This window comes from Scyliorhinus canicula, chromosome 4 (genome assembly GCF_902713615.1).
Source record: "Scyliorhinus canicula chromosome 4, sScyCan1.1, whole genome shotgun sequence".
NCBI lineage: Eukaryota > Metazoa > Chordata > Chondrichthyes > Carcharhiniformes > Scyliorhinidae > Scyliorhinus > Scyliorhinus canicula.
Window position 1 is genome coordinate 214857814 of NC_052149.1, and position 14623 is coordinate 214872436.

A 14623-nucleotide genomic window follows, 5' to 3' on the forward strand; every position below is an offset into this window, starting at 1 on the left:
AACGTGCCTTGGGATTTACACCTGCCTTCCCAGTGCAGGTTAGGTGCTGATCAAAACTTCTGGTAGGTTTAATGTCAGACGTCACTTGTGGAGTCAATCCCAGGATCACGGGCAATGGAGTTTCAAGATTGAAGCATGAGAGAGGGCAACTCAGGGTGCCCAGGTGCCAGGTTGGCACTTCCGAGGCCAGGCCTGGGGGGCCTTGCCATGTGAGGGTGGGTCCCTGGGGCCTTTCCATGATATGGGAGAGTGCCTGAAAGGGGAAAAGATTGGTGCAGCCTTCCAAAATGGCGCCCCAATCTGCAAGGAGCTGCTGGCGAGATTCAGCTTGTCATCTGGAAATCCCTCTGTGCAACCTCGCCAGCCAGAAACTCCCCAAGGCAAAACGAAATGGCAACGTGCCATTGGATGGTGAGGTTTTTCTCAGTGTTGCAGGTGCCGAGATTCGCCCCGCTAAATGCACTGGTCAGCGAACCTGAACTTGAGTCTGCTGAATCGCGCCCTTCATCTCTTTAAAATAACCCCTAATTTCTACTGATGCTACTGTGCTCCAGCTTGATAAATCCCCTTATACAGAAGCAACATCACACTTCATGTCCTTTAAGCCTTTGAGGTGAAATTAAAATCCTGGATTTTCAGGTGAGATGGGAGGACAATGTGACACTGAGAATGTAGCCTCCTGTTCATTGGAAATAGATAGCTCAAGGGTAGTAGTGAATGTTGGGTAGCAATATTTCAGGCATCGAAAGAAGCTGATAATCTCTTGGGTAAGGATAAACAATACCGCTGAAGCTAGTTCAGAAAACATTATGGAGAAGATAACAAATAAAATCACAGTATGTTCCAATTAGAAAAAAATGCAGAATCGATTGTGGTAGTGTTCTGGGTGTAGAAATATGGCACGGTGGTTTCTTATGAGCTTCTGAACTCAGCCTCCATGGTTCAGAAGTGCATACTGCCTCGGAAACAGTCAATCACTTGCGATTTTCCATAAATTGGCCCACTAATGGCCAGAGGGAAGGTTCATCGTCCAACGGTGGGCAGATTCTTGAAGTTACAGGGCGAACTGGAAGCCTTTCAGCTTGAAAGCAGCTTTGGGATGCCATGGCAGCTAATAGGGAAAGAGAGGCTGCCCCAAAATTGAGATGCCCCTTCTCCAACCTTTTAAAAAAAAAAAATTGAAGTATTGAAACTGCAGAGGGGCCTTTAAGGTCAGCCAAACTGCTGGTCCTCTGGGCTGCTACTGGGATGCCATCCGCGTCAAGGCTTGGAGGCCAACTGGAAAATCAGTCAGCTTTCTTCAATATAAAGAACAGCAGAGAATGACTAAAAGGTTAATCAGGAGAAACAAATTAAAGTGCAAGAAGAAGCTAGCTAGGAATGTAAAAACAGATAGCCAGAGTTTCTGCAAGTATTTAAAAGTAAAAGCCTAAGTAAAGCGAATGTTGGTCCACTTGGGAGTGAGACTGCGGAGCTAATAGTAGATACTAAGAGGAAATGGAAAAAGTGAAATGAACAAATCTCCTACTCACTATAGGAGGATTCAAGAAACATTCCAGTAATAGCTGCAAATCGGGAGGTGGAAGGAGGAAGGAACTTGGTGAAATTACAATCACTGGGGAAAGCAGTACTGAGCAAATTGATGGAACTGGGGACTGACAAAATGGCGTGTCCGGTTTTCCGACATGCCGCTCGGAGAAACGCGGGCCGCCGTTTTTCACGGCGGCCTGTGATTCTCCGAACCGGATGGGCCGAGCGGCCTTCCGTTCCCGACCTGTTCACGACGGCAGCGACCACACCTGGTCGCTGCCGTCGTGCACATGGCGCGCCAGCTAAGTGTGGGGCCTAGGTGGGGCGGATCAGGGATCGAGCACCACGACCGTGCTCGGGAGGGGACTGGCCCGCGATCGGTGCCCACCGATCGTCAGGCCGGTGTCTCAAGGGGACGGACTCTTTCCCCTCCGCCGCCCCGCAGGATCAAGCCGCCACGTCTTGCGGGCCGGCTGAGGGGAAATACGGCAACCGCGCATGCGCGGGTTTGAGCTGTCCAAGCCGCGCATGCGCGGCTGACGTCATTAGGCTCCGCCATGGCGTCATTCTTGGCGCGCCAGGTCTTGAAGCCAGGGACAAGGCCCGGCCGCCAAGTTTCCCGGTACGGCCCACCTATCCCCCCGGGTAGGGGAGAATAGGGGGCCGGGAGAGGCTTCCGACGCCGTCGTGAACCTCTCCGGGTTTCACGACGGCGTCGGGCCTTGCGGAGAATTCCACCCACTGTACTTGTATTTCCAGAAACATTTGATAAGGTGTTGCTTCAAAGTTTATAGCAAAAAAAATCAAAGCTTAGGGTGTAGGGTATAATATGTTAGCCTGGACGGAAGATTGGCTGGCTGGCAGAAAACAGAGACAAGTGGAGAACCACAGTGGTCAATGCTGGGGCCCGAAATTTTCACAATTGACATCAATAACTTAGGTGAGGGGAGAGAAGACATGGCAGCTAAATTTGCAAATGACACAAAGATAGGTAAGCAAGTATATTGTGAAGAAGAGATAGAGGGGCAAATTCTTGCTTTGAGAGACCAAGTGCTGACACGGGGAATGAATCGCGAATATTCTACATGGATGAAAGCGGTGCCAGTCCTGGAGCGATTCAGGTCCTGTTAATTAGCTCGCAACAGCAGTACATAGAACTGGATCAATTCCAATGCATGCCAACTCTCATCCCAGCCAAGATGATGGCCCTGGTTGTACTGGAGCACAGTGGGTAGCACTGTTGCTTCACAGCTCCAGGGTCCCAGGTCCGATTCCTGGCTTGGGTCACTGACTGTGTGGAGTCTGCATGTTCTCCCTGTGTCTGCATGGGTTTCTACTGGGTGCTCCAGTTTCCACCCACATGTCCTGAAAGACGTGGGGTGAAATTCTCCAAACCCCCGCAGGGTCGGAGAATCGCCTAGGACCGGCCGGAATTCTTCGACACCCGGGAATTGACGGGGACGGGAATCGCTCCGCGCCGATCGGCGAGCCCCCTGCGGCGATTCCCCGGCCCGCAATGGACCGAAGTCCTTCCGCTAAGAGCCCTCTCCCGCCGCCGTGGTTTCAACCACCTCTGGTGGCGGCGGGATTGGCGGCGCGAGCAGGCCCCCGGGCTCCTGGGGGGGTGGCGTGATCGGACCCTGGGGGTGCCCCCACGGTGGCCAGGCCCGCGATCGGGGCCCACCGATCGGCGGGCAGGCCAGTGCCGTGGGCGCACTCTTTTTCTTCCACCGCCGCCACGGCCTCCACCATGGCGGAGGCGGAAGAGAACCCCCCTACCGCGCATGCGCCGGTGGTGACGTCAGCGGCAGCTGACGCACCGGCGCATGCGCGAACCAGCAAAGGCCTTTCGGCCAGCCCCGACGCCGGCCGGCAGGCGTCAAAGAGAATTCCGCACCTTTGGGGAGGCCCGCGCCGGAGTGGTTGGCGCCACTCCGCTACGCTGGGACTCCCCGCCCCACCGAGTAGGGGAGAATCCCAGCCGTGGTGTCAGGTGAATTGGCTATTCTGAATTCTCCCTCTGTGTACCCAAACAGGCGCCATAATGTGGCAACATAGAACATCGAGAAATACAGCACAGAACAGGCCCTTCGGCCCACGATGTTGTGCCGAACTTTTGTCCTTGGTTAATCATAGATCATAGAATTTTGGACACTAAGGGCAATTTATCATGGCCAATCCACCCAACCTGCAAATCTTTGGACTGTGGGAGGAAACCGGAGCACACGGAGGAAACCCTCGCACACACGGGGAGGATGTGCAGACTCCACACAGACAGTGACCCAAGCCGAAATCGAACCTGGGACCCTGGAGCTGTGAAGCAATTGTGCTATCCACAATGCTACCGTGCTGCCCTTAAGAACAAATTAATCTACACTCCATTATTCTACCATAATCCATGTATATCCAATAGCCGCTTGAAGGTCCCTAACTTTTCCGACTCAACTACTTCCACAGGCAGTGCATTCCATGCCCCCACTACTCTCTGGGTAAAGAACCTACCTCTGACATCCCCCCTATATCTTCCACCATTTACCTTAAATTTATGTCCCCTTGTAATGGTTTGTTCTACCCGGGGAAAAAGTCTCTGACTGTCTACTCTATCTATTCCCTTGATCATCTTGTAAAGCTCCATCAAGTCTCCCCTCATCCTTCTCCGTTCCAATGAGAAAAGGCCTTGCACCCTCAACCTTTCCTCATAAGACCTACTCTCCATTCCAGGCAACATCCTGGTAAATCTCCTTTGCACCTTTTCCAAAGCTTCCACATCCTTCCTAAAATGAGGTGACCAGAACTGCACACAGTACTCCAAATGTGGCCTACCAAGGTTTTGTACAGCTGCATCATCACCTTACGGCTCTTAAATTCAATCCCTCTGCTAATGAACGCTAGCACACCATAGGCCTTCTTCACAGCTCTATCCACTTGAATGGCAACTTTCAAAGATCTATGAACATAGACCCCAAGATCTCTCTGCTCCTCTACATTGCCAAGAACCCTACCGTTAACCCTGTATTCTGCATTCATATTTGTCCTTCCAAAATGGACAACCTCACACTTGTCAGGGTTAAACTCCATCTGCCACTTCTCAGCCCAGCTCTGCATCCTATCTATGTCTTTTTGCAGCCGACAACAGCCCTCCTCACTATCCACAACACCACCAATCTTCGTATCATCTGCAAATTTACTGACCTACCCTTCAACTCCCTCATCCAAGTCATTAATGAAAATCACAAACAGCAGAGGACCCAGAACTGATCCCTGCGGTACGCCACTGGTAACTGGGCTCCAGGCTGAATATTTGCCATCCACCACCACTCTCGGACTTCTATCGGTTAGCCAGTTCGTTATCCAACTGCCCAAATTTCCCACTATCCCATGCCTCCTTACTTTCTGCATAAGCCTACCATGGGGAACCTTATCAAATGCCTTACTAAAATCCATGTACACTACATCCACTGCTTTACCTTCATCCACATGTTTGGTCACCTCCTCAAAGAAGTCAATAAGACTTGTAAGGCAAGACCTACCCCTCACAAATCTGTGCTGACTATCCCTAATCAAGCAGTGTCTTTCCAGATGCTCAGAAATCCTATCCCTCAGTACCCTTTCCATTACTTTGCCTACCACCGAAGTAAGACTAACTGGCCTGTAATTCCCAGGGTTATCCCTATTCCCTTTTTTGAACAGGGGCACAACATTCACCATTGAACAATCCCCTGGTACTACCCCTGTTGACAGTGAGGACGAAAAGATCATTGCCAACGGCCCTGCAATTTCATTTCTTGCTTCCCATATAATCCTTGGATATATCCCGTCAGGCCCGGGAGACTTGTCTATCTTCAAGTTTTTCAAAACGCCCAACACCTCTTCCTTCCTAACACGTATCTCCTCGAGCTTACCAGTCTGTTTCACACTGTCCTTTCCAACAATATGGCCCCTCTCGTTTGTAAATACTGAAGAAAAGTACACGTTCAAGACCTCTCCTACCTCTTCAGACTCAATACACAATCTCCCGCTACTGTCCTTGATCGGACACACCCTCGCTCTAGTCATTCTCATATTTCTCACATATGTGTAAAAGGCCTTGGGGTTTTCCTTGATCCTACCCGCCAAAGATTTTTCATGCCATCTCTTAGCTCTCCTCATCCCTTTCTTCAGTTCCCTCCTGGCTATCTTGTATCCCTCCAGCGCCCTGTCTGAACCTTGTTTCCTCAGCCTTACATAAGTCTCCTTCCTCTTAACAAGACATTCAACCTCTCTTGTCAACCATGGTACCCTCACTCGACCATCTCTTCCCTGCCTGACAGGGACATGCATATCAAAGATACGCAGTGCCTTTTCCTTGAACAAGTTCCACATTTCACTTGTGTCCTTCCCTGACAGCCTATGTTCCCAACTTATGCACTTCAATTCTTGTCTGACAGCATTGTATTTACCCTTCCCCCAATTGTAAACCTTGCCCTGTTGCACGCACCTATCCCTCTCCATTACTAAAGTGAAAGTCACAGAATTGTGGTCACTACCTCCAAAATGCTGCCCCACTAACAAATCTATCACTTGCCCTGGTTCATTACCAAGTACCAAATCTAATATGGCCTCCCCTCTGGTCGGACAATCTACATACTGTGTTAGAAAAGCTTCCTGGACACACTGCACAAAGACCACCCCATCCAAACTATTTGATCTAAAGAGTTTCCACTCAATATTTGGGAAGTTGAAGTCATCCATGACTACTACCCTGTGACTTCTGCACCTTTCAAAAATCTGTTTCCCAATCTGTTCCTCCACATCTCTGCTGCTATTGGGGGGGCCTATAGAAAACTCCCAACAAGGTGACTGCTCCTTTCCTATTTCTGACTTCAACCCATACTACCTCAGTAGGCAGATCCTCCTCGAAATGCCTTTCTGCAGCTGTTATACTATCTCTAATTAACAATGCCACCCCCCCCCCCACCTCTTTTACCATCCTCCCTAATCTTGTTGAAATATCTATAACCAGGGACCTCCAACAACCATTTCTGCCCCTCTTCTATCCAAGTTTCCGTGATGGCCACCACATCGTAGTCCCAAGTACCGATCCATGCCTTAAGTTCACCCACCTTATTCCTGATGCTTCTTGCGTTGAAGTATACACACTTCAACCCATCTCCTTGCCTGCAAGTACTCTCCTTTGTCAGTATTACCTTCCCCACTGCGTCACTACACGCTTTGGCGTCCTGAATATCGGCTTCCTTAGTTGCTGGACTACAAATCCGGTTCCCATTCCCCTGCTAAATTAGTTTAAACCCTCCCGAAGAGTACTAGAAAACCTCCCTCCCAGGATATTGGTGCCCCTCTGGTTCAGGTGCAACCCGTCCTGCTTGTACAGGTCCCAACTTCCCCAGAATGCACTCCAATTATCCAAATACCTGAAGCCCTCCCTCTTACACCATCCCTGCAGCCACGTGTTCAACTGCACTCTCTCCCTATTCCTAGCCTCGCTATCATGTGGCACCGGCAACAAACCAGAGATGACAACTGTCTGTCCTGGCCTTTAACTTCCAGCCTAACTCCCTAAACTTGTTTATTACCTCCACACCCCTTTTCCTACCTATATTGTTGGTAACAATGTGCACCACGACTTCTGGCTGCTCACCCTCCCCCTTCAGGATCCTGAAGACACGATCCGAGACATCCCTGGCCCTGGCAACCGGGAGACAACATACCTTCCGGGAGTCTCACTCGCGACCACAGAATCTTCTATCTATTCCCCTAACCATTCTCCCCCCTTTCCCTTCTGAGCCCCAGAGCCAGACTCAGTGCCAGAGACCTGGCCGCTAGGGCCTTCCCCCAGTAGGTCATCCCCCCCAACAGCATCCAAAATGGTATACTTGTTTTGAAGGGGAACGGCCACGAGGGATCCCTGCACTGTCTGCCTGTTAGTTTTCTCTCCCCGACCGTAACCCAGCTACTCTTGCCCAGTACCTTGGGTGTGGCTACCTCCATGTAACTCTTCTTAATAACCCCCTCTGCTTCCCGGATGATCCAAAGCTCATCCAGCTCCAGCTCCAGTTCCCTAACATGGTCTCTGAGGAGCTGGAGTTGGGTGCATTTCCCGCAGGTATAGTCAGCGGGGACACCAATGGTATCCCTCACCACCCACATCCTACAGGAGGAGCATGCAACTGCCCTAGTCTCCATCCCCTCTTACTTTACAGGCTATAGCTGCCCTGTAGACCAACTGGACCTCCGCCCTCAGACTCTGCTTCCAGTCAGCTGCACTCTGTAAACTCCTGGCTCCCTTGTCGCTCTTTGCGGAAATGAAATGAAAGGAGCACCTTACTCCCTTCTCACCTAACTCCTTCAGTCACCAAACTCTCACTGTAGCACTCAAATGCACCAAGTTCAGCACTCCCTCAGTCACCACACTCTCACTGTAGCACTCAAATGCACCAAGTTCAGCACTCCAGTGCAAACAAAGTCTGCACTGTAGCTGGATCCTTTTTATACTGTGAATATAGCCTCTGAAAACTGGATAATCCAATTAACTAATTAACAAGCTTCAGCTGCAAGTACCTACAAGTAGAACCTTGTTTAAAGCTGATTCAAAATTCACCTTCTTCTAAACCAAACAGCAACTTTTAAATTAATTAGTAAATAAAATAAATACTAGACGTTAGATAAAAATGAACCCTTGTACTCCCTCAGTCACCAAACTCTCACTGTAGCACTCAAATGCACCAAGTTCAGCACTCCAGTGCAAACAACTAGGGGCTTTTCACAGTAACTTAATTGCAGTGTTAATGTAAGCCTACTTGTGACAATAAAGATTATTATTATCCTGTTGATGGGCCGGCTGAGGCCAGAAAGTACCTAGAGGGGTGGCCTGGGAGGGGGAGGGGGAGGGGGGGGGGGGGGGGGGCACCCATAAAACCCGTGGCACTACGTTTCCAGTGGGCAGTCAGCGGCGTGTGCAGCAATAGCGGTCCATTCCCATCCAACACGACCCCACAGCCTGCCTCCTAGCCACCCCACCATTACTCCCCCCGGCCCTGGCAGACGTCCCCAGCCAGTGGCACAACTGTCAGCACAATATATAGAGATATTGGATGCAGTTTGTATCCCATCCCTTACCCTCAGCAGCCATGGCGCCTATTTCACATTTTGAAATACCACAAGTGAACTTCGCCGTCGGTAATTCCTCCTGGCGGAGGTGGAGCATTGCGGAAGGCCCAGAAAACGTTGGGTCGGGCCCATTAATAATATGCCAATGGCCTTTACCGTACAATGTGCATGCCCATGCTGGCGTGTGGCATAGAACGCATTCACACAGCTGTCGAGGGACCAGAGCATGGCATTCCGTTTGTCGCCAGGCCCCAACCTCGATTTTCAGCTGACAGCCAATTCTCCGCCCAATCTTGTTTCCCGATTCCGGCATCGGCCGACGGAGAATCCCGCCCACAGTGTTTGCAGATGGATACAGAGCGGCTGAGTGAATGGGCAAAAAATGTGGCAGATGGAGAATAATGTGGGAAAGTGTGAAGTTGTTCACTTTGGCAGGAAGAATAAAAAAGGCAGATTATTACTGAAATGGAGAACGGCTGCAGAAAACTGAGGCGCAAAAAGGATTTCAGTGTTCTAGCACATGGCTCACAAAAAGTTAGTACGCAGGTGCAGCATGTTATCAAGAAGCGAACCACGCCCATATGTTCTGGACATGCCCAGCACTGGAAGAATTCTGGAAGGGGGTGGCGGGGATGGTGTCGATGGTGGTTGGATCCAGGGTCAAACCAGGGTGGGGATTCGCGATTTTTGGAGTTGCGGTAGAGCCGGGAGCGCAGGAGGCGAAAGAGGCCGGTGTCCTGGCCTTTGCGTCCCTAGTAGCCCGACGAAGGATTCTGCTACTGTGGAAGGATGCAAGGCCCCCAAGTGTGGAGACCTGGATCAGTGACATGGCGGGATTTATAAAATTGGAAAGGGTCAAATTTGCCCTGAGAGGATCAATACAAGGGTTCAATAAACGATGGCAGCCTTTTCTGGACTTCCTGGCTCAAAGATAGGTAACTTGGTCAATAGCAGCAGCAACCCGGGGGACGGGGGGGGGGGGGGGGGGGGGGGGGGGGGTGTTCCTTATTGTAGTGTCTATTCTGTAACTTTATATTGTGTTAATTTGCATTGTTGTTAAAATGCTGTGTTGTTCATGGAGGTGGGGCAAATGTTTATGATTGTTAATATTATTGTTATTTTTGGTATTTTACTATGGTGCGTTATTGTTGTATAAATTCAAAATTTTTCAATAAAAATTATTTTAAAAAAAAGAAGCATAATGGAATGATATCCTTTCTTATGAGTGGAAATGAATATAAAAGTAAGTACGTTATATTTCGTTATACGTTGGCATTGCCAAGGCCGCATCTCGAATATTGTGTGCCCGTTTTGGTTTCATTATTTAAGGAAGAATGTAAATGTATTGGAGGTGGTTCAGAGGAGGTTTACTAGAAATAGGCGGGTTGTATTAGGACAATAGGTTGGAAAGGCTGGGCTTGTTTCCACTGGAGTTTAGAAGCGTGAGGGATGACTTGATTGAAGTATATAAGATCCTGATCGATATTGACAAGGTAGACGTTGAAAGGCTGTTTCTTCTTGTGGGTGAGTCCAGAACAAATGGGTGCTGTCCTAAAATGAGGGGTCACCCTTTTAGGGCAGAGATAGGGAGAAATGTATTCTCTCAGAAGGTTGTGCGACTTTGGAATGCTCAGCCTCAGAAGGTGGTGCAAGTGGGGTCATTGGATATTTTTAAGGATGAGGTAGGTAGATTCTTGTTGAGCAAGGAAATCAAATGTTATTGGGGGGGGGGGGGGGGGGGGGGGGGAATGGGGAATGTGGAATTCAGCCCAAAAAGATCAGCCATCATCTTATTGAATGGCAGAGTAGGCTTGAGGGGCCAATTTGCTTACTTCTGCTCTTAGTTTGTATGTTCATTACTTTGTAAAATAGGTTTTTAATTACTTAAATTGGCCACCCACGTCTTGAATGGCTTCAAAGTCTATGACTTGGTGTGACATCATGCAGTTCTGAGCAAGTTGCCGTCATGTAACCTTCCATCAGATCTATGTTCACGGCTAACTAGTTTCCTCTCAGTATTTATTTAATAGCTCATGTACTGATTCTTGTTCCATTAACCAAAGGGTTCCCAGGAATCCGTCATTTTTAACTCTGTTTTTCCTTAATATAAGTGACCTTTTCCATTTATCACCCAACATTATCCATTCTTTCTTGTTCATGATTTCAGTCTCCAGTTTTATTCCATCGCATGCAACTCGGTGAACATAATTTCCCTGGTCCTCCTGCTCTGCAATAGATCACTAATTACCATCAAACTCCCTTCTCCATTTGACCCTGCAAAGTCCTCCTCACAAATAGAAAATTTGTGAGAGCTCTCTCACGGACTAACTAGACAACAGTCTGACATATCATAATCATAACATCAATCAGCCAATGTGCCAGATTCCTCCATCGTGTTTTCCCATCAGGACAGTTCAACCAGGGATAGGGACATAGATGGGTGGGAATGGTTGTGGATGTTCTCAACATGGACAGGGCAGCACGGTGGCACAGTGATTAGCATTGCTGCCTATGGTGCTGAGGACCAGGGTTCGAATCCCGGCCCTGGGTCGCTATCCGTGTGGCTTTTGCCCATTCTCCCCGTGTCTGCGTGGGTTTCGCCCAAACAACCCAAAAAAGATGTGCAGGATAGGTGGATTGGCCAAGCTAAATTGCCCCTTAATTGGATAAAAAATAATTGGGTACTCTAAATTTATTTTAAAAAACATGGACTTTGCCTCCATGAAACTTCAGGGCTTCCAGGTCAAGCATGAATAAAGGAAGTACTCTGCTGGTGAACTTCCCTCAGCTGTTCAATCAGTGCTCCTGAGGAACATAGCTGCCAGGTTGGGATTGTTGCGGTTGACAAGAGTATAGGAACACTCCCTTTCAACTACTCTGGTCCTTGACACTGATATTACAAACATCCAGCAGCTCTTTCATTTTATCTCCTTTAAATAGTTCTAAATTGTAGCTTTATTGGAGAAGGAAACTAAATGAACAGAGGAGATATTTCTGTTCTAGGATTTATATATAGAGTTGAAGTCCGTATACTGCACACCAGTTCTACTCACCTAATACAGCTGTGTTGAAGGAGATCAATTCCTTTTCCTTCCCATCATTGTAGAAAGCAAGGTGCCATGTTCCTGAATCCAGATATTGAACAAATGCAGCTTCATTGATGACTAAGGTCTGGATACTTCTTCTCTCACGTGGTGCCTCCATCATGCTCCATTTCTCCTTGCCATCGAGACGCTCCATGAAATCGTACTGAGAGCAGAAACATAAACAATTGAAATGTAAAATCTGCTTTAAATCAACTCGGATTTACCTTCATAAATGTGATAATCCTCTCAACAATCATCTTAATTGAAGAGTTGTAGCTGAAGGAAGCAATTGAACTATAATCAGCTAGCAATCTCTTAACTCTCTTCTAATTCTGCTTTAGAACTGCTAAGTAATTACTTCATAATTTCCAGAGTGTTTGCATCCAATGATTATCACTTGATAATCAAAATGATTGTGTTCTATTATTAATCATTCTATGCAGACACCATAATGATTTAACCACATAAAGGGGGTAATTCTGATTTTGTACAATAGCGTAAAATGGGGATTAGTGAATGCACAGCCCATCGTACATATCTTGCATCGAAGTTTCTTACCATTAATCACAATTTTTATCAGTAGACAGGAGAAATAAAGCTGCTCTCCGCAAACTACTGTGAATATGATCAAGAAGCAACAGCCAGCTGGAAGTGCTGGTGATTAGAATGCTGCCTTACGAAAAAGAGCTTTTATTTATATATCTCTCAGGAGACGTTCATGTTCGATGAACTACTTTTAAAAATGCAGTTACCGTTCATGTGGAAAACACGCAGCCAATTTTTGCACAGCAAGGTGCTTCAAATGCCAAATGAGGGCCAGGATATCAGGGGAATTCTCTAACCTTCTTTGAACAGTCCCATAATACATTTTGCATTCACCAGAAGAGTTAAATGCTTTAATATGAAGAACAGCATCTCCAATAATGCAACATTTAAACCAACACTATCCTGAAATGCCAGCCTCAATCATGTGCACAGGTCAGGTATTGGAGTTTGACCAACAACAATTTGCATTCATATGGTGCTGTTAATGCAGTAAAAATGTTCCAAGATACTTTGCAAGTGTATAATGTATTACACAAAATCTGATCCCTACAATTTCCTGACTCAAAAGAGAAATGGTTACATAACTGTACAAGTGAACCCCAGATAATATATAATAATGGTTATCCCCCCGCCGATCTTGTGACAATATTATTCGACGGCAGTGAGAACCCAGTTAGGTATCTTGCTTTTTATTCAGTGTGGTAGCACTGTTTATATTTTATTCAAACCATTAGTATGCATTACAAAAATGACAGATGACAGAGAGGTACTGTGAAGCTTTTATTTAATCATGGACTTCAGATGATATCCACAAAACTATTCAAGCTTTTCGCTCACAACTTTCAATGCCATCTGGATCCTGAGAAAAATATACCAACTGTAATAATCATTCGCATTCCATATTTATTTCTAAATTTCAAATGGTACTTGTTATTATACAATTGAGTGCTGAGTGATAATTAGTTGGGAAGGCATTGAAAGGAAACCGAAGGAATCCCTACAGGCAGAGACAGAAAAAATAGAACACAGGAGTTATTGTCCTCCCTCCACTTGAACTGCAACCTGTATGAGATAGAGGGTAAAAAAAGACCATGCATTCATCTAGTGTCTTTTACGACCTAAGGACATCCTTAAACACTTCCAAATCAATTTAGTACTTTTGAAGTATAGTTGCTGCTGTGATGCAGTGAAACACGACAGCCAATTTGCACATGATAAGTTCCCGCAGAGAACAATGTGATAATGACCAGATAATCTGTTTAAGTGCCGTTGAATGAGGGATAAATATTGGCCAGGACACCACGGAGAACTCCCCTGTTTTTTCTTTGAAGTAGTGCCATCAGATCTTTTACATTCCCAAAAGGATAAAAGATGCCTTCATTTAGCATCTCATCTTAAGGTGGTACCACTGGCAGTGCTGCACTGCTTTAGTACAGCACTGGTCTGTCGGTCTCAACTAATTGCTCAAGTCGCTGGAGTTGGATTTTGAACCCACAGTCTTCTGACTCTGAGCCAAGAATGCTCCCAATGTTACTTAACTGATCAAGACAGACAAAGAATTAAAATAAGCAGACCAAACTGGACACAATACTCCAGATGTGGTCACACCAACATCCTATACAATTGCAACAACACCTGTCCACTTATACTCCAGTCCTTTTTCTCCATGCCAACCCTATTAATCTCCTTCATAATTTAAAGGCCTCTTCAGTTCATGCCTCAATCTTCTCTTTTCCTATTCAAAGGTCCACAATAGTCAACAGAGAAGCCAAACTATCTGATAAGAATAATCCAAACCCATCAATGTGTGACACTGAGGTCTGACTGCACTATGGGGGAAATGTTTAAGTTCGATTTGCTCCTGCATCCCATTTGAAATGAAATGAAATGAAAATCGCTTATTCTCACAAGTAGGTTTCAATGAAGTTACTGTGAAAAGCCCCTAGTCGCCACATTCCGGCGCCTGTTCGGGGAGGCTGGTACGGTTGCAGGTGTTACTCAATTACCTCCTTAATTCTCTCAATATCTCTCAGGCTATGTTGCATTTTGACCAGAGCCGATATACACAGAGGGGATAGAACAAAGAACAAAGAAAAGTACAGCACAGGAAGGAAGGAAATGGAGATGGTCATATATTAACAATTGAAAAGATAAATAAGGCAGAGAATTTGGGACAAGGGGTTAAAAACATGTAGCAGAGTTTGGGAAGCTGGTGATCCATCATTAGGAATGTTTGGTTGGAGGTGGCACACTTCTTTCATGCATTTCTAGTCTAAAGAGGTAATCTGGATTGAAGGAGAAGATCCCTTTCAATGGAGGTGTGGGATCCAGCACAATGTAATTAATGAGGGAAT

The 14623-nt window shown here is 46.9% G+C and overlaps 1 protein-coding gene across 22 annotated transcripts in view; it reads right to left on the bottom strand.

Moving 5' to 3' along the window:
• The window catches only part of LOC119965371 (teneurin-2-like), a 3273255-nt gene that overhangs the window by 183138 nt on the left and 3075494 nt on the right, over positions 1-14623 (bottom strand). For all 22 annotated transcript variants that reach the window (XM_038796070.1, XM_038796068.1, XM_038796065.1 and 19 more), the window contains one exon: positions 11691-11886. In XM_038796070.1, the coding sequence (XP_038651998.1) occupies positions 11691-11886 (196 nt within the window). The remainder of the gene's footprint in view (positions 1-11690; positions 11887-14623) is intronic.